Genomic DNA, 22,833 nt, shown 5'->3' with positions numbered 1-22,833 from the left:
CCAGTCAAGAGGAGGACTCTCTTTTTCCTTGAATCTGGGCTGGCCTTGTGACTTGCTTTGATCATTGGAGGCAGCGGAAGTGACAAGTGAATTCTGAACCCAAATGTCAAGAGCCCTTGTACCCTTGGAATCATGGCCACTCTGAGGAAGCCTCGTGTGGCCCAGTCACCCTGTCACTTCAGCTAACAGCCTGCCAAACCCCAGCCTGTCTGTGAGGGAAGCCATCCTAGATGACCCAGAGGCCACCCGGACCACAGACACATGAGCAAGTCCAGCCAAGATTAGCCGAGTCAGCCCAGCCGAGACCAAGAGCCCAGTCAAGCCTGAGCCGTGAGCCGAAGAAACCATTGTGTCAGGCAACTAAGTTTTGGTGTGATTTGTTATGGAGCAAAAGTTAACGTGTGCAGAAACCATCATATTCTGATGATGTTTTTCTATATAAGGATCTCTTGATCATTTTCTTACTCAAATGAGATCATAATGCTGTTCTGAAGCTTGGCTTTTCCATTTAATGATGTGTCTAATGACAGTTTTCCATGAGGTATATTTCAGTCTCTTTCATTATTTTTAACATCTGGATGAAGACGCGATTCAATCAGGGTCTTATTTAGGTGGTTTCCAGTATTTGGTGTCACAACGCCTCGGTGAACATTCTTATAGACAGTATTTACATACACGTGGATTTATCAGATAAGTTCTTGCCAATACAATCACTGGGTCAAAGAGATGTGTATTTAGAATATTGGTAGCCATCAGGATATCTTCCAAAATGATTTACTAATTCATACTTCCTTATATATGTGAGTGGCTATTTCACCAACCCCTCACCAACACTTTTAAATATTTGTCAATTTGAAAGTTAAGAAAATTATCTTTCATTACTGTTTTATTTATGTTTTAAAATTATGGAGGAGGTTGAGACAATTTTCATCTGTTTCGCACCCATTTGTATGTTTTTCCTGTGAATCTTTTTTCTGTTCTTTGCCCGTTTTCTATGGCTTGTTTAACCTTTTAAAAAGTTGAACCATCAAAGTTCAAGGAATCTGAAAGAAATGTTACTGTAATTCTAAACACTTTTCTAGATGCAGACTTTTTAATTTGAGTTCTAGAGGATTTGAAAGGCAATGAATAATAATTTCCTAACTTCATAGTGTTTTCTGAACGCAAAACACTTTGCTCCATCAGCTAATAGAATCTCACAGCTAACTTCTAAGGGTAGGTCCTCTTATCCTCAGAGAGATTACGTCGTAACTTTGGGTCAGGAAAAATTGTGAAAGCCTTTGAAATGAGCATGAAAAGATTGTTGGGTGTAGCACATTCTTCCAGCATCTCAGCACCTTTCATTGTCTTTGAGCTATTTTTCTGCTCTTTAAATTGTAAAAAAAAAAATCTGGTAGTAATGCAAATGAGTCTTGTCCATAGAAATGCAAATGAACTATGTCTGAGGGAGATACCTTTGATTACCTCCCTGTGACCAGGGCCCTTTTTTGTTTTTTTAAAATCTCTGTCTGTAATTCATTTCAGCTCCTGATTGTCTTTGTATGCACATCTGTTCTTTGAATTCTCCTTTGAACTGTTCTGATGGCTTACTGGCTCCCTCATTAATAACTGAGTTGAATAAAACTTGAGTACTTTTTCATTTTATATCTGAGTGATTTTAACCTTTAAAAAAGTGACCCTTTAACTTCTGACATTCTGGTTTCCTGAACTTCTTCTGCCTGGCCCAACCCAGTTTCTAGAGGAGGGAGGGTATGTGACCAGGAAAGGAGATGGGGACTGTGTCAACCTGACTGGGCCACAGGGCGCCCAGAGATATGGTTAGACATAATTCTGGGTGAGACTGTGAAGATGTTTCTGGGTGAGATTAGCCCTGGAGTTTAGACTGAGTAAAGCAGATGGCCCTCCCCTCTGCCCCCAGGCCCATGTGGGTGGGCCTCATCCAACCCATTGGAGGCCTGAATACAACAAAAAGGTGGAGGCTTCGTTCTCTCAGCCTGATTGTCTTTGATCCTGGACGCAGGTCTCCTCCAGCCTTTGGTCTTACACTGGAGCTTGTACCCTCTGCTCTCCCAGGGTCCCCATCTCCAGTTTGTCAACTGCTAGTCACGGGACTTCTCAGTCTCCATGACTGTGAAAGCCAATTCCTTATAAAAAAAAAAAACCACTCTTTCTCTCTTTCTTAGGCTTCTCAGGACAGAGTGAGGCTGGCCCCTTGTACAAGTCCTGGGAGGATAAACTCTCAGAAGAGCTTACGCTCTTACCCTTCCTTCAAACCAGGAATCACAGCATCCCTCCCCAATCCGGTAGAATAACCGAAGACACCAAATTCTGTTTACATTTTAAAAGAAATGTTTCTGTATTTCTCTCCCTCTTTAGGACATTAATATCAAAGCCAAACAGAATGTGTTAGACGTGGGCCTCTTGCAAGGTCACTGAGAGAATGTTCTGCTTGCAGGGGAAGGTCATTACCATCCCTTTGATCAATCTGGACTGAGCTCCTGGGGGCAGAGCCTCAGTGGTTTCTGCCAATAGTCAGTTCCATTTACGAAGTGCTCAGCTAAATGAACAAACAAGCTCTCCTTGGCCTCCTCTGTGCTGCTGTTCTCATCATGGTTCACCTTACCAAGGTAAGAGCCAGAAGAGCCCTCAGAAGTCATCTTATCCGACTGCCTTGTGTTACAGATGAGGCCCAGAGAGGGTGAATGACCAGCTGGAGGTCACACAGCATGTCAGAGGAAGCACAGGTGCAAGAGGATGACCTCCTCATTCCAGAGCTCATCCTGAGACCTCACACAGCATCTATTGTTCAAGCAGAAGGGCCACACCGGCCAGGAGAGATGAGAGCTTCCTTTAATGGTCATCTTGCTGCTGAGTCTCATGCAACCTTCCAAGGGAAATGCACAGGGTGGCTTCCTGGGCTATGGGTCATCTTTGAAAGATCGTGAGGTTGATTCCCCGAGGTCTAGGCCATCTGCCTTCACCTGGATAGGAGAGCAGCTCCACTGGGGAGAGGATGTCCGGTTCCTGTATGAAGGTGGCACAGAGCCTGCCCCATTTGGGGTGCGGAGGTGGAAAACAAGCAGAGAGCAGGGATGCAGATCTGCTGGTTGACAGGGCCGAGGAGAGGCTGGGCCTCCCATGGGTGGAATGGGAGGAGGGCCATCCGGGCAGGGATCCAGGCAGGGGCCAGCTGACCTTGGGCCGGTGGATAGCACCCAGTGGGCGGAGCCAGCCTGGGCCGTGCAGCGGGGAGCAGCATGGGACCCTGTTACAAGGAAAGGCCAGGAGAGAGCAGTGAGCCCTCAGCTTTATTCCGGGCTGTCCCGCGGCTTCCAAACCTTTCTGGTGACAGCTCAGGGTGGGTAGGGGGACCATCTTGGGGAGAAGTGCCCTGGGGGACTGGGCGGGGCCAGGAAACCTGGTACCTCGGCGGGCATTTACAGCAATTGTTTGCCTTGGAAAAGTCACTCTGCTTCTCAAAACCCAGTTTCTGCATTGGCAAAAAATGAAAAAAAATTAAAAAAAAAGTCCTACCTCATAGCGTTACTATGGGTATGTACAAATGTTAACCACTGTACTATTTTGTGTACCACTCCCTCCCCTGGGTTTAGCATCTGTATACACTCCAAATATGTGTTGACTCGGGACAGCTAATCCTTAGAGAGCACTTCCTAGGTGACGAGCATTCTTCAAGCCTCCGGCATTTCAATCTTATCCTCCTCAAAACTATGACCCTTCTTTGAGGGGCGCAGTCACTCTTTCAGGCCGCACTGCTGCTACGGGCAGAGCTGGGATTCGAACCTAGGCAGCCTGACTCCTGAGCTGACGTGCTCGACCTCCATGCACCGCCCTTTATTCTGTGACCCTGTGAAGTTTTGCACAAGTAATTCAAATTGGTCCGGGGAGGAGGGAGAGGACTGTGATTGTTACTCAGTGGATGAGGACATGGGGACAGAAAGGCAGCGACTTCCCGCAGACTTTCTGAACATCCATGCCCAGGATCTTTCTGAAAAAACCGCCCCTGCACTTTTCACTGCAGTCAGACTCCGCCCCCCACCCACCTGCCCCCCCGCCCGGTGTTTCCTCACTTCCGGGTCTGGATGGGAGGTTCCTAGACAGCGGCTCCCCCCAGCTCCGCCCCCCACCCGGGGCCTCAGCCACTCACGGCCACGTCCGGGTTTGTGGGCGGGGCCAGGTCGGCCTCACTCAGCTGCTGCGAAGCCCCCAGGCTGCCAGTCTTCTCCTGCTTCCTCCACTTGGCTCGCTGATTCTGGAACCAGATCTGAGATGAGGGCGAGAGAAGATGCAGATAAGCAAAAGGGATTTTCTCCATCTATTACCTACCCTCGAAATGTATAATAACAGCGCCTTCCAAGGGACTGGCCCTTTGCAGTTTAGAAAGCTCCGCGGCCCCCAGGATTTCTTTGGATCCGGCCCGCCTTCTGAGAGGGGACCCACCCCGGATCACAACCTTCAATGCCTCCGGGGCTGTGAGGGCTCCTGGGAGGAGGAGGGGAGTGAAGCAGCTGGGAGTCGGATCTCTGGGCATGCTGGGGTCTGTGGTGAACAGAGGCTAAAGAGGGCAGCTTCTCAGTTCTCAACCAACAGTCACCATGTGGACATGTGAGCGCAGCGTTGCAGCCTCATCCAATATCAAGCAGAAATCTTGATTTTTATGTGAAAGCTCTGAGATTTAAAATACCGTGCAGCTCAAATGAAACCCATCTGTGGGCTCTTTCCTGCCGGCAGGGCACCAGTTTGCAACCCTGTGGACCCGGGGGCACCTGTAGGTTGAACGTTGGCAGTTCCCTGTGTCCGTGAGTGCCCTGTTGTTCCTGACACGTGGCCGTTTGTACTTGGTCCTTCTGCTGAGGCAGCCGCTGAATTCTGGGCTTTACAGCAGAGGCAGGTGCTGCCCACTTAGCTGGTGATTGATTTCAGATGGGAAGAAAAAGGGGGCAGTCCTTAGACAGAAGAAAAGTAGGTTTGGATGAAATAAAAGGTGGAATGTTGACTTGGACCCTGGCGCAGATTTTGAATTCCAATGAGTTCATCATATTTGTTTAAAAAATAAAAAGAAGGGTGATTTAGAAAACTTTCAGAGAGAGTGTCAACAGTGTAACAGTTGGATCTGGATTTGCTGGAGCTGTACTTACAGAACTGGGGATGTGTAAGAGGACAGGGTATACCCCTGGAGAGGGACAAGGTACTGACTCTAAACCTCTGAGCGCCTCTGAGTTCAAGGTAAAGTGTTGACAAACTAAGGCCTCGGGCTAACTCTGGCCTCCATCCTGTGATTACACAGTTTGTACATTTTTAAATGGTTGGCGGAAAAATCAAAACAAGAATAATATTTTGTGACACATACCAATTGTACAAATTTCCAATTTTAGTGTCCATTGGTAAAGTTTTATTGGAATATCACCACGCCCATTTGTTTACAGACTGTAAGCCATGGCTGCCTTTGTGCTGCAAGGGCAGAACTGAATCACTGTGACAGTGACCGTCACAAAGCCTACCATAATTAGCATCTGGCCCTTTACAGAAGAAAATTGTTGAGCCCTGGTCTAGATTGTCAAGACCTATTTTGTGAATGAGGCCTCGTGGTGAACGACTACAGCCAAGTGGAGAAGAAGGGAGTGGAAGCAGATACAAATGGTCATCATCCAATCCATCTCTGCTTCCACCCACCAAGGGGAGAAACTATCTTATAACTATGGTGACCTCATTTCCTGGAAAGTAATATTTGACCAATATAACTGTATTCAGGGGATAAAGCCGATGGAAGACTTCAGAGTGGGCAGCCCTGGAGGGAGCAGATATGTGGGGTCTCACCGATGGCCCCGAGTGCATGGAGGTGGGGGCTGAGGGTGGGGATGGCTGTACCTGCACCCGAGCTTCTGGGAGTTTGATCCTGGCTGCCAGCTGGTTGCGGATGTGGACATCGGGGTAGTGGGTGAAGTGGAAGATCTTCTCCAGCTCGTGTAGCTGCTCTGTGGTGAAGGTGGTCCGGACCCTCCGCTTGCTCTTCCTCTCTTCTGGATGGAGGAGGGTCCAAGATGGGTTAGTGATCTGGGTGTCAGCATCTCAGCCAAGCCTTTGTGCCACCTTGTCTCGTCCCTTGGCTCCTTGGGCTTGGAGTTTTACAACATTCTCTTTCCTAGAAACCCTGCCCTTAGGCCGACCCGCTCTTCTCCATCCTGGACAGTGTGGCCAAGAATGACCTTCTAGAAACTTCTTTGGTTGTTCTTTCTGCTGCTCAGATGACTTCAGGCAAGTTCCCCTTGTCCACCACCAGGGACGGCAAACCACAGCCTGGGGGCCAAATCTGGCCTACTGTCTGCTTTATAAATAAAGTTTTATCTGAACACAGCCCCACCCATGAGTTTAAGGATTGTCTGTGGCCACTTTCGTGCTATAATGGTAGAGTTGAGTAATGGCAACAAGACCACAAAACTTAAAATAATTCCCATCCAGCTCTTTTCAAAGCTGGCCGACTTTGGTCTACAAAGTAAAGACTGAACTGGTCAGTAGTCAGTGCCTTACAGCCTGTTTCCAGCCTCCTGTCCAGCCTCATGTCTACTCAGGGCCCCGCTGCATCCTATGTGGGGCCGAGTGCAAAAGGGAAAAAAAAGCTTTTTCCTTTCTTCCACAGTCTCTGTCTTGACCTGTCAGGGTGTTTTTTTTATTTGCTACTTAAGGCCTTGCTCTGTCGGGTACAGGGGTACTAATAGGGTGAGTGTAGACCCTCTCAGTCCTCCAGGGCCCACCCTTCAACTTGGCGCCAGCGTGCACGTGCCTGACCGTGACCCCCCTCACATCCATGCCCTCCCCGCCCCCGCAACACACACAGGATTGAGGAGCAGAGGTCCCTGGGTAGGGGCGGGGCAACAGTGGCCGAGAGCCCATCCCAGGCAGGCAGGGAGGCAGTGAGAGGGGCACTGAGTGTGAGTTTGGGGCCCAGGCCTCTGGTGCGTGCTTCCTGGTCCCATTGGATTCACTCACGAAACACAGTTTCAAACGTGAAATTATTAACAATTTTAAGATGGTGACTGTAAGCTTTAAACACCAAGTGCTAGGCCTGCTTCTGAGCACAGGGCCCTGTACAGCTACACTGGTCACATGCAGGCCCGTGAAGCCAGGTGAGTGCCCGTGTGCGTGACGGGAAATCAGGTATCCAATCTGGACATGCTAAGTCTGAGAGGCTTACTGGCCATTCAAAGCAAACTATCAAATAGGCAGATGCTTATATGCTTGGAGCTCAAAGGGGGTCTCAGGCCTGAGGTTCAGATTTGGGAATCATCGGCACATATTGGCCTTTGCAGTCAGGGAGTAGGTGAGATCACTTAGGCAAGAGGTATGTTTGGGGAAGAGTGGAGGGTCTGGGAGTGAGCCTTTGGCCCCTCCACCATTTCAAAGTTCAGCAGCCAGCGGGGAACCCAAGTTGAAGCGCTGCCATTGATAGCCAGGGAGACCACGTTCGTGTGGTCCCGGGGATTAAAAGAAAGGATGAACAGCATGACATCAGGTAAACTCTCCAGCCAATCACTCTCAGTCTATTTTTGGGGAACCTGACCTAAGACAGGAGGAACTCAGACACGCAAATATCCATAGAAACCATGGGAGAAGAGAGGCTTGGACAGAAAAAAGTGGTCATAGACTTCATTTTATTTAAAAAAAAATTTTTTTAAACTTTTTTTAGGGGGAGAGGAAATTAGGTTTATTTTTTTTTTATTTTGGTGGAGGCTGGGGATTGAACCCAGGACCTCATGCATGCTAGGCATGCAGTCTGCCACTGAGCTGCACCCTTCCCCTGGTCGTAGACTTTACATAAGAGAAATTGAAGAGGAGGAAAAGCAAGAAACAATCTGGTGTGCTTATTGAAACCTATTAAGTGCCAGGTATAGTGGAAGACCTTGACCTTGGCCTGTGTGTATGTATGCATGTATATTTCCCCTGCCTTGTTCCAAGATGGATTTGAGGCTTGTGGTCCTGAATTTGGTATTTAGGAGGTCATTGAGGTCCACAGGAAGATGACTTGGGTAGAATTAGGATGGCAGAAGCCAAGTCAAGAAGAACAATTTTGTGTTATCCCCAAACACACTAAACACATCTGATACTTAGTGGGAACTTCAGCAAGTATCTGTTGAATTAAATTGGATTGAGGTGTGAGTGGTTGGGTTGAAGTGGATGCAGTGAATAAAATAAGAACTTATATTTATGTCTTGAGAAGGTTCTAGAAAGGCTGGGGAGGTTGGGGAGAAGTTTGGAGTGCGGTGTGGAGCATATCTGAAGATGAGAAGAAGGAATTGAGGAGGAAGAGAGAGGGCTATGGTGGGGTGTTTGGAGCAGGACTGAGAGGTAGGCTGGTCAGGGGCGGTCATATGTTGTTGACTTTTTCAGGACATCACAGCACATTTTCAGGTCAGGGCATCTGCAGAGAGGGAGGGAGACAGGAGGGGTTAGGGGCTGGAGGGATGAAGAAGGGCTTTGGAAAGCCGCTCTGGAGAAGGGCTAGGGAAACTAGGAGAGCAAGGAGAATGGCCCTGCTTGCAGCCTTGCTGTACCTCCTGATGGAGCTAGGACAGGGCGGACACTGGAGGAAGCACCACGCCAGGTGGGGTGGTTTGTCTTCCTGATCATGGACTTCTGAGGCCAGGGTTACAACTCGAGTCTTACTTGGAACAAAGACCATGTGATGTAATTTTAGGAACTGTAGGAAAGATACAGCTCCCCCTCCCCAAATCACCTTCACTTTCGGCACCCACTAGAATTCCTACCATTCTAGTGGACCACCATGGCTCCTGAGTTCTTTCTCACTACTGTAGGAAAAGTTTGCCCTCAGAAAGTGATGGCGAGGTGGGGAGGGTATAGCTCTGTGGTGCAGTACGTGCTTAGCACAAGGTCCTGGATTCAATCCCCAGGACCTTCATTAAAAGTAAATAAAAAAGTAAACCTAATTACCCCTCCCCCCCCAAAAAGAGAAAACGGTGAATCTTGGTACTTTCTGTCTTGGCATCCCTCACTCATGTTGGCAGGACTCAAACCCTCCGGGAAAGGGAGCCCACACTTGCCTGCTCTACTCTGTCTCTCGGTATCTCTCTCTGTCTCTGTCTCTCTTTTTCTACTGTGAGCTCCTGGAGGGCAGGGACCATACCATAGACTTGCTGAGTAACTGGGACCTATGGGGAGCTTAATAATTATTTGCTCTAAATAAATAAATGTGAAATCAACCCACTGGGCAGGTAAGACACTTTCACAAGAAGCAACGCTGAATGATTTATTTGACCTTTTTTGCACTGTCAGATGTCACAGGTCAGATGTCATATGTCAGAGAGATTTTTGAAGACCCGAAGCAGCTGGAGAGGAGGGGGTGGATCTGAACTTCTACTGAGGCCTCCTTTCTCCACTCAGCCCACTTTCTTTTGCCCTCAAATGAGGTAAAACCACCACAAGCTATGAACTGGAATACACACTCAGTGAAAAGTGGATTTCACTTGTGATGGTTTAACAGCTGAAGAGATCAACTAACTTTTGTGTGTGTGTACTTAGTAGCCACCCTGGTATCGCTGGATGGTAGAAAACCCACTGAACTGGATATTGGAAGCCCTGAGGTCTCTTCCTGGCTCCCCTCTACAACATGGGTCATATTTTATTTACTCTCTGGGCCTCAGTCTCCCTATCTGTAGAATTGGGGTCGGGGAGAGAAGGGTTAAACGATCAAGTCTCGAAGGCCAAATCCACCCTGACACTCTGTAATTATCTTTTTCTTCAGGTAGAGGCTGAATGGCTTGAAACGCCTTGCCTCGGGCTTGCCTGGGGTACGAATTTGCTTGGTGAAAGCAAGAGGGCCAGAGAGGAGAGATTTCAGCTGAGGATAACTCTGCTGGCTCGGATGATCCTGCATCTCTGTGACTTGACAAGTACACTTCAGAGTCTGCCTTTGGACTTGCCCCTCCCTACCACCCCTCGTGTTTACTCTTAATCCATTTTTTTTATCCCCTCAAAGTACTTTACTCATTTTTTCTGACTCTTGGGAGCTTCTTGGGAGTTGCGGACAGTGAGGTTTCAGCCATAATTATCCACTAGAAGGGACTGTGAACCGCTTGATGTGATCTGATCTCCCTCACCCTCCTTCTCTATCTCCCTCCCTCTCCTCAAGTCCACCCTACTTTTTAAATAAAGAAAGAGATACGTATTCTCTGGTTAGAACTGGTGGTGTATTTAAGGGATAGAGCCAAAGCAAACTAGAAGTGATGTAGAGAGAAATGGAAGTGTTAATCCATTGCCAAGATCTTACTGAATGTCTTCTGTGTACCCAGCATCTAATAGGCACTGAGGGCCTGTCTGCAGAAGTACAGAAATTAACAAGCCATGCTGACAGTATCTCATTCATTCATTCATTTATTCATGAGCTCAGCATTTTAGATGATACAGTGCAGTTCTATAGAATATTGCAAAACAAATTCACAGAATGGAAGATTCCAGGTTGGATGGGTAAACTGAGTTGTCAAGGATACGATGGAGCTGGGATTCCTTTGAGAACACAGAACTTTGGAATAGAGGCTACTGAACGGAAGACGTAGTGTGTAGAATGGGAATAAGGGAAAGTAAGCAACATGGAGAACAGAGGATTAGAAACAGAATTTAGGTTATATCAAGAATAAAGCAACTCTTCCCTTTTCCCCAGAAGGAAACCTAGGCAAACAAGGGTTCATGACCAAGTATAGATTCCTTAATAAAATAACTATTTCAAAACTTGCATGTGTGTCACTAAGGGAGCCACTATTAAGATATATACGGCTTTCCCTGGGACGAAAGAGGGGAGTCTAAAATTCACACTGGTGGGGAGATGGAGGCTGAGCCCCAAGGGGACCAGCCTATAGGACTCAGAATGTCAAAGCCCCTCCCCTAAGACCAAGCGTGGGTTTTTGGGTGTCAACAGTCAACACTGACTTTCTCCATACAGCCCTTCTTGGGATGTTACTTGAGCCTGAATATCCCCAAATTGGAGAACTATAAAATGGAGTGGTAGGGAGAGGGGTCCTGGAGCTGACGTCACTCTCAGTGAGCGGGGGTCCCTGAAACATTACTAGTGACACTCAACCAGAGAGCAGCTTTGGGAGACAGATAGACTTGAACTTGAAGTCAGGGAAACAAGATTAGGATCTAAGGCTGGAAATGTTAAAAGTTCAACCCCTTAGATCTGCATTGTTCAATATGGTAGCTACTATCTACATATGGCTATTTAAATAAAATAAATAAAATAAAATAAAATGCAGTTCCTTAGTCACACCAGCCATAGGTCAATAACTACATATGGCTACCATATTGGACAGTACCAGTATAGAACATTTCCATTATCTGAGAGAGTTCTATTGGGCAATGCCACTCACAGTTTTCCCATTGGATTCTTCACATTCGGGGTCTCACATTAAGTTTCTCTTTGTGTTGCAACTTACTCATTGCCACGTATATCCAGGAAAGAGTACCCATCAGTCATAGAGCTGACTTCCATGGTGTCGGAAAACCGGAAGTGCAGGGAAAGTAAGAGGAAGGGAAGGCTGACCCACCCCCATCTCTCTGCTGGTGCCTAGGGACAAGGGGAATGTCCAGTGGAGAGTACAGTGCCCAGGAGCTCTGGGCGGTGACTCAGAGTAGAATGGCCTGCCTATGGGCCACAGGACAGGGAGGATAGGGAAGGGCAGAGTCTGAGAGGTCAGCTCAGGAAGGATGAAGGTCAACACTGAGGTTTTCCCACCATGTGCAGGAGGAGGCTGCTTTAGGAAAGGAGTGAGGGGGGCCAGCAAGGCTGACAGTTGGGCTACAGACCACAGTGGGTGATAAGAGAGAGGAAGCAGGTGAGAGAAGGCAAAGCAGCATCAATGGCACATGGAAGAGAGAAGAAGGCAGAACTCAGGACTCTGCAGGTAGACTTTTGGAGCCAGAAGGGACCTCATTAAACAAGAAGCTGGAAGTACCAGCTCACTGATGGAACTGCTCCATGCACGGGATGATTCTTAATTCCGGGGAAGGGCTGGAGTGTTCTGGGCCCCGGCTCAGAGAGGAGGACAGTGGGGTGGAGTGGGATAGGGTGGGAAGGAGTGGTTGGAGGAAGGGGGCGGGGAACTGCCACCCTTTCAAGTTGCTCCTCTTGGGGTTATTAATTGTGCGAGCTGTGAATCACACTTCAGTGGGTCTTCAAAGAGAACGAGTCAGCAGAACTTAATTAAACCTGAGCCGTTTAGCACATCGATCATAAGAAATACACAGTTTACACAGGTGATTAGGCCACCTAATTATAAACCTATGTTTCTTCGCGCTCGGCTCCATTCCCGGATCGCTCCTTCTCTGCGGTCTGCTAATTGGCCCTGTCTGCTCAGTTAAAGGCCCCAGGGGCTTTGCCAATGGGCTAGGACTCTGGAAATGGGCCTTGTCCTAGTCTTCTCAAGGCAACAAGTTCCCTGTGGGGCCCTCCTGCAGGGATATCTCCTGGCCAAGACAGGTGGGGTGTGGGGAGGAGCCTCCCAGGGCAGGCGGTCGCTGGCCAGTGTACTAGGCGAGCTCGTTGGCGCGGCACTCAAGGCCCTTCTTTCCCTTCGGTCCTCACTTCTGTTATTTCAGTCCCACTTGATGACTTCTAGATTCTAGATTCTAGACTTCTAGATTCCCCACATTGACCATGCCCTTTACCCTCCGATGTTTGTTCTCACTACCCCGCATCTGGAATGCCTATCCTCCTCCTTTGGTAAACTCCTGCTCATCCATCAAAGTTCAAACCAACCCAGGGTTTCCTTCTTGCCAAGGTCTGTTGTGAATCTCCACGTGGAAACACAACAGGCTTTAAAGATATATATATATATATATATATATATATATATATATATATATATATATATATATATATATATAATATATAATATAAAAAACACATATATATATAAAATAAAAAGTATATATATAATGTTAAATTTCAGTGTGCAACAAACCAGCCTCCATATTTGTAAAAAAAAAATAAAAACACACACACAACCAAAAAATCTGTCTCTACCTATGTTTCACAATGTTTAACCTATACTGAAAAAGAATATGAAAAAGAATATTTATGTATGTATAACTGAATCACTATGCTGTTCACCAGACACTAACACACATGGTAAATCAACTAAACTTTAATTAAAAAAATTTAAAAAACCCCAAAATGTTAATGGTAGTTATTACTGGGTATGAGATGGTAGAGTTATAGTTACATTTTCTTTTGTCTTCTTTTTGTTTATCCGAGCTTAAAATTTTTCTGTAATAAAGGTAGATTACTTGTGTCAATAAACAACATCAAAGAGAATTCAGCCAGGGTGGAAAGAGATGAGACCAAATAAACTCCGAAAATAAAAATGGTCAAGAGACCAATGGGAAGCTCACCAGCCACAGATGTGCGCCCTGCTCCCAGGGGTGACTGGTTTACTGTCTCCTCTCTCAGCAGTGTGAAGATTGTTATTTTCCACATGTACGGTCTCCCTTTCATAATATTTTTTAACTTATGGATCTCAGCATATTTGTCTCCCCTCCCCCCACTCTGCCACAATTTTTATTTTTTATGTCTTCTTTTCTTTTGTTAAAATAGCAGTTATGCCTTTGTTTAAAGGACATTGTGTGGGAACCCTACAAAATGAATAGCGGTAGGGCTCGTCTATTGATGCCTGTCGGGGCACTGGAGTGCAGCCCACTGGGTCTCCCCTTCACCCAAGGCCGCTCTGATCATGCATCTCAGCGGAAGTCTGAAATTTCCAAACATAGGTTTTAAAGATGCTGATGGGTATAGATAAAGAGCAAGGCTCTTAAATTGGCACACATGACCTTCAGTCTGTCTTGTTCCTCTCATCTCCTCTGGCATTGCAACATGGTTCCTAGACTCCAGCCACCCTGAATTTCTTTGTTTCTCAAAAGAAATATTTCTTTTTATTTCTCCAGGCTGGTGCACATGCTTCCCTCTGCCTGGTGAGCCATCTCAGATGTCCCCACCTTTCTGAAGCCTGCCTTCAGATAGAGTTTGTTACACCCTCCTCTGCATGCTCAAAGCACTCTGTCAGGTTTGTATGTTTATCTGTGTGATTACAGTGTGGCTCCTGTGACAGTGTGCTTGGATCTGGGCATAGAGTCCTGGGACAGGGTAGCCATGGGCTGAATTCACATGCTTTCAAAATGCCATCGTATTTGAACCGATAGAATTGTTTTGCTTGCTGAGAAGTTGTGCGTGTCCATGTGTATGTTCTCCTCCTGCCCTCATGACTTTCCATTCTACATTTGTGACAATGCTGGGGAACAAACAGACCACGCAAGCTGTGAAGCTGGAGGAAGTTTCCTGATGTGACACAGGAAGTGTCACAGAACTTCCTGTCAGTGGAGGACTCCGTATTTAGTTACCCTTCCTGCTAAGAATTGAGGAGGAAGTTAGCTAACTCTTCTCTCTATGAAAATACATACAGAAAACCAACCCAAGTACAGGTACGCAGAGTGCCCAGATTAAAGGTATTCAAAGGGTATCCGAAGCCCCAGGGAGAAGAGCCATTTCTGGTCAAAAAATGATTAACTCCTGCCACCTTACCAGGAGTATTTGGTGGAGTAAACCTCTTTAGGAACATACCATTGATTTAAAAAAGAAAGAAAGAAACTTTCTGAGAGTTTTATATATGGAGACTGAAAATGACCTGTGAAGAGTTATAAGGGCCCTGAAATAAGAAACCATCCTCCCAGCATGGAACAGTGTGAGAGAAAAAGAGGATCAGCAAGAAGAAGACTCCAGACCAGGACCAAAGGCACACTATTCTTTCAGTCATACCCTCTGGCTTCAGTTGACTACTTTAGAGATGGACATCTCACTCCAGCTGGGCCAGTAAGTCCCTCCTCTGGGACTTCTGAACTTGGGACTTTAGAGAGCTTGAGGGAAGACACTGGAGGTTGATGTAACTCTTGGAGCTACTGGGGCCCACGGGGAGAATGATGGCTGGAGTGAGAAAGGGTTGAGCCAACTCTCAGAGAGAAGCAACAGGAGAAACTTGATGATGTTATAGATTTTGGCTCCATCTGGTTTAAGCCTGCATAGGATCCTGCCCTTCCTGTGGCTTAGTTTGGGAAACAATTTCTTAATTTTCTCCAAGGCAACACATTTCCTCTTCTCTTTTAGCTAACCCAAGATAGTTTTTGTTAGCTGGAACCCAAGCATTCTCATTCATCTTGGTCATTGCACATTTTCTTGCCTGACCCCCTACAATGGCTCTTGATTCCTTTTGGGCTACAAATCAAAGCAAAAGCAAAAGCAAAAAAAATCCCCACCATGGTCTACGAAACTTAGCATGGATTGGTTCCTTTCTGGCTTCCAGATTTTATCTTGCACATTTGGACATCTCGTCTACCACGAGGTCCTTGTCCTCGTGGTTCTCTCTGCGTGAAACTCATTCCCTCTTTCCCCCTACTCAGCCTTCAGATTGCAGCTCAATTACGGCCTTTTCTAGGAAGACCTCACTGGCCTCCCTGATGGACCAAATCTCCCTTGGAATAGGCCCTCAGGGTACCACGTCACTCTCTCTAACACTTATCACCTTTGTCATTGTACTTCCCCTTGTGATTAATCAGTGGCCAACGCAGCCCCTGCTAGATTGTATGCTGGATAGGGCTGGATAGGGCAGGGCTTGTGTTTTGCTGTCTAATATCATCCCACTCCCAACTACGTACCAGTGGTGGTTTTAAGGTAGGTTTGCAAATTCTTAGACATGCCTCCCTTTGAATTCTTTTCTCCTTTGATGCAGGCCCCACTTAGCGACTCACAGAACAGACGGACGGCAGTGGAAGTGCTGCTGTGAGGTTTCTCAGGCTGGGTCACAGAGGATGCAGCTCCCACTTGGCTCTCTCCAAGAGAGAAGCCACTGCCATCTCAGGAGGACACGCAAGCACACGTGGAAAGCCTTGCCTGGGGAGGAGCTGAGGCTCCTCCAACAGCTGGACCAGCTAACTTGGAGCCATCTTGGAAGCAGATCCTTTATCCCAGTCTAGACTTCCAGGTGACTGAAGTCCCAACCAACATCTTGCCTGCAGTCTCAAGAGGGGCTCTGAGCCAGAACCACCCAGGTAAAGTCATTCCCAGGTGCCCCTGAGCCCTGTAGGAATGTCCCCACGGCCACGTTTGGTTGTGGCTCTGTTAGCTGGAACTGAGAGAGGGTGTCCGGTGGTAGGAGACCAAACCACGCTTATCCCTGGGGAAATGCAAACTTAGCTCTGCATCCTTTCTGCTCCTGTCTGCTCTCTTGGAAGACACTGGGTCTATCTGTCTGAGAGCCAGAGTCTTTACTGACAAGTCAATGAGACGCACCTATGTGGTGGCCACAGCCCTAAACCAGGGCTCCCTTTCCCAGGGCTTAGAGCAGAGTCTCTGATTTTGGTTCTAGGCAGTGCAGAGGAGGAGGAGGAAGAGAGGGACAGGAAGGAGAAGAAGGATGGGAAGGGAGTGAAAAGAAAGAGGATGGGGGCAGGGGAGAGAGGGGACAAAGAGGAAGATGGGAGGGACAAAGAAGTGAGGGAAGATGAAGTGGGTTGAATTGTGTTCCCTCCGAGAAGGTAGGTCCTAGTCCTAAACCCTGGTACCTGCGAATGTGACCTTATTTGGAAATAGTATCTTTGAAGGTATAACTAAGGCTCTTGAGATGAGATCCTCCTGTGTTTCAGGTGGGCCCTAAGTCCATCGGCTGGTTCCTCATGAGGGAAAGGAGAGGGAGATTCGACACAGACCCAGAGGCGAAGGCAGGTGACGACGGAGGCAGAGGTTGGAGTGACGTGTCTATAAGCCAAAGACAGTGTGTTGGCTGCCACCAGAAGCTGGGAGAGAGGCACTGAACGTTTTCCCTCAGGGCCTCCAGAAGGAACCAGCCCTGCCAACACTTTGGTTTTGGACTTCTGGCTCCAGAACTGTAGGATGATAACTTTCTGATGTTTTAAGCCACTCAGTTAGTGGTAATTTGATACAACAGGTGCAGGAAACTCAGACAGAGGGCGAGGATGAGGGAAAGAAGAGGAAAAGGAAGAAGAGGAAGGGGGACAAGAGCAAGGGCTTCTAAAGGGCAAAGGACACGAAGGTTCAGAAGTCGGTCAGAGGGATGCTCCGTGTGCCTGGAGGATCTCTGCCCTCTGCCTGTTCTTGTTCCAATAAAGTTAAATTTTTTTTCTTTTATTGAAGTGTATTTGATTTACAATGTTAGTTTCAGGTGTACAGTAAAGTGATTCAGTTGTACGTATACATACATATAAACATCTTTTCTTTTTGGATTCTTGTCCATTACATATTATTACAAGAAATTGAATAAGCAGTTCCTTGTGCTATACAGCAGTTCTAATAAAGTTTTATTGGAACATAAACATACCTGTTCATTTACACCTTGTCTACTTTTCAGCTACGACGGTAGGCTTGAGTAATTGCAACAGAGACCATCTAGCCACCAAAGCTTCAAATTACTATGTGGCCCTTTGTAGAAACACTGCCAAACCTGCAACAGGATATTCTCCCAATCCCAGGAATTCCATGGTACCCCTGGTCACCCCGACCCGACAAGACGAGCAGAAGTCGGCACTGTCCCAAGGTAGTGTCGCCAGGACTCTTATTGCTGCTGACCCACCCCCACTCTAGGTGGGTGGTCACTACGTCTGGTTCTGTTCACCACCGCCTCCCCAGCCCCCAACCTGGCTCAGAGTAATCAGTCAGCGGTGATTCACTGAGTGACTGAATGACCTATGAATGGAGGACAGAAGACATCTGGGTCTCCTCCAGGCCCTAAGATCTGTCCTGCTTTACCCACTGAGGTGGTCTCTTCCCTGCGCATCTCCTCCCCTCTTCCCCCAGATGTCACCATGTCCCTGCAGAGGGCTGTCAGTGGGACAGGTGCAGAGATGATCTCTCTCTTCCCAGGGTCGGAGCCTCCAGTACAAAGTGGCTTCCTCCCACCTGGGTCTTCCTTGACTTTGGAGGGTCCCCGGGCTCCGGGGACCTTGCCTCTCTCAGGAGGCATGAGTGGGCAGCTGAGCTCAGCATCCCTTCAAATTGGGAGACCCTCTTGAATTTCTCCATAGGCATCAGACTGGGGAGGGTCCAAGCCTTAGATTATGAGGGTCCCTATGAGACAGGGAAGAAGTAGGGAGGTGCAGCTTTGGTCCCTGCCATGAGAAGTGACGGAGGGCCAGCACCGGCCTTGGCCTGGGTCACTGCCCTGGCCCTGGGTCTGGGGCGTACTGGCTTGGAGCACAGAACGAGCTGCTTTGCCTCCCCGGGCTCCCGCCTCCTCACAAAATGGTCCTTGGACCACCTGCATCAGAATCATTTGGGAGAGTTTGCTGGAATAGACTCCTGGGCCCCGCCCTAGACCTAGAGGCAGAATCTTAAGTGCTGGGCGAGGACTGCAGCGTTTCCAAGAGCTCCCTGGGTGATTGGGACCCAGAGGTCCCTGAGGCACTCCCTGAAGCCCTTTAAGTTTTAAGTGGAGACAAAGAGGAATTTATTCTCTGTTGTTATTGTCGGAGGAAGGGAGGGACTTGGATGCACCATTTCTGTCCTGTTGCCCATTCCCTGAGGGGTCCTGCATACTGTGTGTGGGTGGGGGGAACAGGACAGAGTGGTGGAGAATCATTAGCTCGGCCACCAGCCCTGGTGGGGGTGGGGCCCCCTGGGGGGCAGGGAGGGAGAGGGAGGTGGTGAGCCGGTTCGCCCTGCCTGGTGTGGAGACATCCTCTGGAGACAGGAAGCTTCTGCTGTGGCAAATGACCACGAGTGACCCTACCAAGGCTTTGCAGCCACCGGCTCCTTGCAGAATTGGCCATGGCATGTCAGAGCAGGGAGGGAACGTTCTAGTTCTGCTCTCTTGTGTTTCAGAAGAGGAAACCAAGGCCCAGTGAGGGGAGCGGCTTTCCTGAGATCTGCCTGCGCATCAGTGCCAGACTGGCTCTTAGAGGCCAGGTTTCTGGAATCCCAGCTCTCCGTCCTCCCTGCCCCTGCCCAGCATCTCACGGATTCCTGCTCCTTTGTAGATCCTGCAAGTTACCTTTACAGTGTCTGACATGCTGGCTTCCCATCTTCATTATTATTTGTGTAGCATTGACATGGACTTTTTGCTTTTACCTAAATAAATATTTATTTGAAAAGAAAACCTCACCTCATGACCATCAACGGGTAAGTGGTATCGTGAGTCAACAACAGAAGGTGAGTGTAATTGGAAGGATGGACTAGGGGTTGGGGATTTGCAGGTATTAACTACTATACATAAGACAGAGAAACAGCAAGGTCCTAAAGTATAACACAGGAAACTACATTCAATATCTTCTAATAACATACAATGAAAAAGAACCTGAAAAGGAATATATATGTATATACATATACATATACATATATATATGAATTGCTATGCTGTACTCCAGAAACTAACACAACATTGTAAATTGACTATACTTTTATTAAAAAAAGAAAAAAGAAAGAATTACAGAACTATTGACCTAAAAAAATCTTTGCCTGCCCCTCAGAGTCATCTTGCAAACCACCAGGGGGACCCTCGCTAGTCTTTCGGAAATGCTGGAGTCCAGCCTAGCGGGGGGAGGTGTGGATTTAGGCCACGTTCAGGAGTAACCTAGAATGGATGGTCTCAGGCCACCAGCATTCGATTCTAGTGCTAACTCCTCATGCGGTTTTTGCGAGTGATTGGTCTTCTCGTCTTGGTTTTATCATCTGTGAGGTGAGGCTCACAGCTGTGACAGGTGGATGGAGCAATGGCCACGAGATGGCCGAGAGAGCCACGGGGCACCGTCTAATCTTACAACTAACATTTTGTCAAGAACTTACTGGGGGCTCTGCTCTGGGCCCAGCAGGCTCGTTGATATGGGACAAGCCAGCATCTTCAGGGAGGTTTGGAATGAATGGCTTCCTTTATTTTTAATTTTTTTTTTTGTCCTTTGTTTTGTCATCTGCCATTGTCAGGCTAGGGGAAGGGAAGCTGCTCTGGTAGGGGACGTAAGAGCTTTCCTCTCTCTCTCTCAGATGTAGATTTTATGTAGCTGCAGCAGGAGAGACTCAGGTTAGACTCTCAGAGGCATTGTTTCTGTGAATGCTCACTCAATTCACTGGAAGATATTAACAAACTTCTGAAAATTAAACTGGGACCCTTTCCTATTGACAGGCTCAGCTACTGGGAAACCCTCCAGTTCCCCGGAGATGCGTGGGCCCCACCAGGGTCTTCCCCTTGCTCTGCTGCTACACGTAAGCCCCATCTTGGGAATCTGGAGGAGGGAGAGAATGGGGCTCCGTGGATAATTGGGGAAGACATCACAGCCCCACTGAGCTTCCGTTCCTTGGACTGAAAGGGTGGAAAGACCAGAGGACCAGGTGAGTCTTGTGAGATCCTCTGGGCTCATCGCCTATCAGATTCCAGTGGCCCCTGGAGACATCCCCGGCTCCTCGTCCTCTTCCCTCACTCAGCCATCTCCCTGAGGATGAAACCGAGGCCAGAGTGGGCAGGGACTTTGCTGAGGTGGCGCAGCAGGCCAGGGGGAGAGCCGAGACTGACCGTGGATTCCTGACTCTCAGTGGTGTGTGTGTGTCCCCTTCCATGCCCTCCTTGAGCCAGCTCTCAAGGAGAGGCCTGAGATCTGGTCATTGTGACTTGAGGACACGCTCTGGGGCTGGCACTGGCCTGGGGTGTGAGCAGGGTGGGCAGCCGCAGCCACTAGAGGCCGTGCCGGCTGCCAACAAGGGAAAGAGCCCGCCAGACCAGGCAGGTGTCTGGGGGCAGTGGGATCTGGGTCCTCTGCTTTGTGACTGTGTGACCTGGGGGCATCACCCACCTCCTCCCTTTCACGGATGAGTTTCCTCATCTGTCAAGTTATGATAATTACATTTTTCTGCTGAAGTTAAAGAAGAGACATGCGCAGCCTCTGGGACGGTGCCGACCACACCAGAAGTGCTGAATAAGTAAGTAGTAACTAGTGTTCTCCACTGTGGCCTGGTTACAGGGACAAGGCCCACGTCCCCACATCTGGCCACTCACTGAGCATTGGTGTCCACGTCGGAACAACCACAGTTCTGAGCTAGTGAGAAAGGTATTTAAGATGACCAGCCCAGTGCCTGACATCTCTTTGAATTCTGAAGTTTTCTCTTTTGTTGATTCAGAGCAACTTTCTGCCTCAGCCCAGCTGGATCTGGGAGACCCAGGAGTGGATAAGAAATGGCCAGAACACACTTACCCTGGGGCTGGTCCTGCGGGGGTCTCTCAGGCCCGGAGTCTGCCGCAGCTGCTCGCCCAGGGCCCTGTCCACCTGCCCCTTCTGGCCTGGCCACATCACTCCGCTCAGCAGGCCTCCTCAGGATCTCCTCAATAGAGAAGGACAGGCCCAGCTTCTTCGGGGCCTCGCAGCACCCAGAGTTCTCCATAGCCCCCTGGAGAGCAGGGCCCACCTTGGCGCAGTTCCCAGGCCACAGCGAGGTGGGCAGGGGGGCTCTGTGGGTGCCCCGGGCAATGCCAGTGGAGAGCGGCGTCCTTCCTTTCCTGAAACTCCTGGAATCAAGGGGGCGAGCAGAGGTGGGGAACAGGGATCCTCATGTCAGTTTATCCAAACATGGGACTTCCCTGGGTCACCTCAAAAACCCCTTGGATCAAGGAGGGGGGTCACGTCGGGAAAGCTGGAAGGGGCTGGACCCCGTGCCCAGGGACTCAGAGCCCTCGGTGGCTTGATGTCACAGGAGACAGCACTGCCAAGCTGGGTTCAGCCTTACTTCGGAGGATCTTCTCCAGGGCGGTCACTTGCACTGTCCCCAGCCTAGGCCGGGGCCCTGAGGTCACGGCCGGTGGGGAACACGACAAAGAGCTGGCAGGAAGAGGGCGCCTCCCCTCCTCCCCCAGGGGATCCGAAGGCCAGGTGTCCACCTTTGCCCTTCCCCCGGCTGGTGGCCCTTACTGCTGGCCCCAGCCAGGCCTCTGGAAGGCTGGCGTGCCACCAATGGGCCTCAGGAAACTGTCCTGGATTTTTCTCGCTTCCGTTGCTCCCAGATTCCAGAATAGGCCTTCCGGAGCGCAGTACTTCCGCTGTCCTGCAGGTGGAGGCTGAGGAAGGGGGTCACTGGGTCAGGGCCAGGCTGTCTCCCTGGGACGGGGCTGGGCTGAGCACTGGTGTCTGAATCTCCCCTGGCATCTCTGGTCTGGACTTCACTTTGTTCCCATCTCTCTTTGACTTCAACTGCACAGGTCTCTCCACAGGCTCCTGGCCAGAAGTGCCTCTCCTTTCTTCTTGGGATCCTTTCTTCTCTTTTCCTGCTTGCATGCCCCTTACCTGCCTCCCAAGACAGCACTGAAGGGACCCTTTCTCTCTGTCCAGTAAACCATCGGCTGGGAGCTGACAGGCATCGACTCGTCCTTGCCAGGAGTTCTGTTCCCAATTACTGTGTAACCAAGGAGGAGGGGGCAGTAAAACGGCTGATAAGAGAAGAAACTCTCCACCCACTTCAGGCCAGGGATGCAGGTGTCGGGGGAAAGGAGTCGGAGGCAGAGGGAAGACGGAGGATGGGAACTAGGGGCTCTGGGGAGGTGCCGTGCTGAGGAGGCAGCCAGGTCTGAGCAGGACAAGGGAAGAGGGGGTGAGCTGTATAGCCAGGAAGTGTCCCCGGGCCCCATAAAATGTGTTTACTCAGCCAGGAGAATTTATAGTTCATGTATAAGTGGGAGGTGTGGCCAGGGCGCGGTCCCCCGGGTGTCGGCAGTGGGCAGTCCCTGACTGATGTGCTTTTTCTGGGCTTGCAAATATCAGAGTGGGAGAGGT

The 22,833-nt window shown here is 48.9% G+C and overlaps 1 protein-coding gene and 1 long non-coding RNA gene across 2 annotated transcripts; one reads left to right on the top strand and one right to left on the bottom strand.

Annotated features, from left to right (window-relative positions):
* Window positions 1-484: 484 nt before the first annotated feature.
* Window positions 485-22,421, bottom strand: ISX (intestine specific homeobox). Its single transcript, XM_074374480.1, is given in 7 exon segments — window positions 485-3,075; window positions 3,077-3,265; window positions 4,166-4,282; window positions 5,887-6,038; window positions 21,265-21,615; window positions 21,861-22,108; window positions 22,348-22,421. Coding segments are annotated over 7 exon segments (1,281 nt in total). The 3' UTR covers window positions 485-2,925.
* Window positions 14,105-17,405, top strand: LOC141579442 (uncharacterized). Its single transcript, XR_012510888.1, has 2 exons — window positions 14,105-16,122; window positions 16,717-17,405. It is a non-coding gene; the product is annotated as an uncharacterized LOC141579442 (long non-coding RNA).
* Window positions 22,422-22,833: the final 412 nt, after the last annotated feature.

The sequence above is a fragment of the Camelus bactrianus genome, chromosome 12 (assembly GCF_048773025.1).
Source record: "Camelus bactrianus isolate YW-2024 breed Bactrian camel chromosome 12, ASM4877302v1, whole genome shotgun sequence".
In the NCBI taxonomy this organism is placed as follows: domain Eukaryota; kingdom Metazoa; phylum Chordata; class Mammalia; order Artiodactyla; family Camelidae; genus Camelus; species Camelus bactrianus.
The sequence above is the reverse complement of the archived record's forward strand: the minus strand, read 5'-3'. Positions and strand labels throughout refer to the sequence as shown.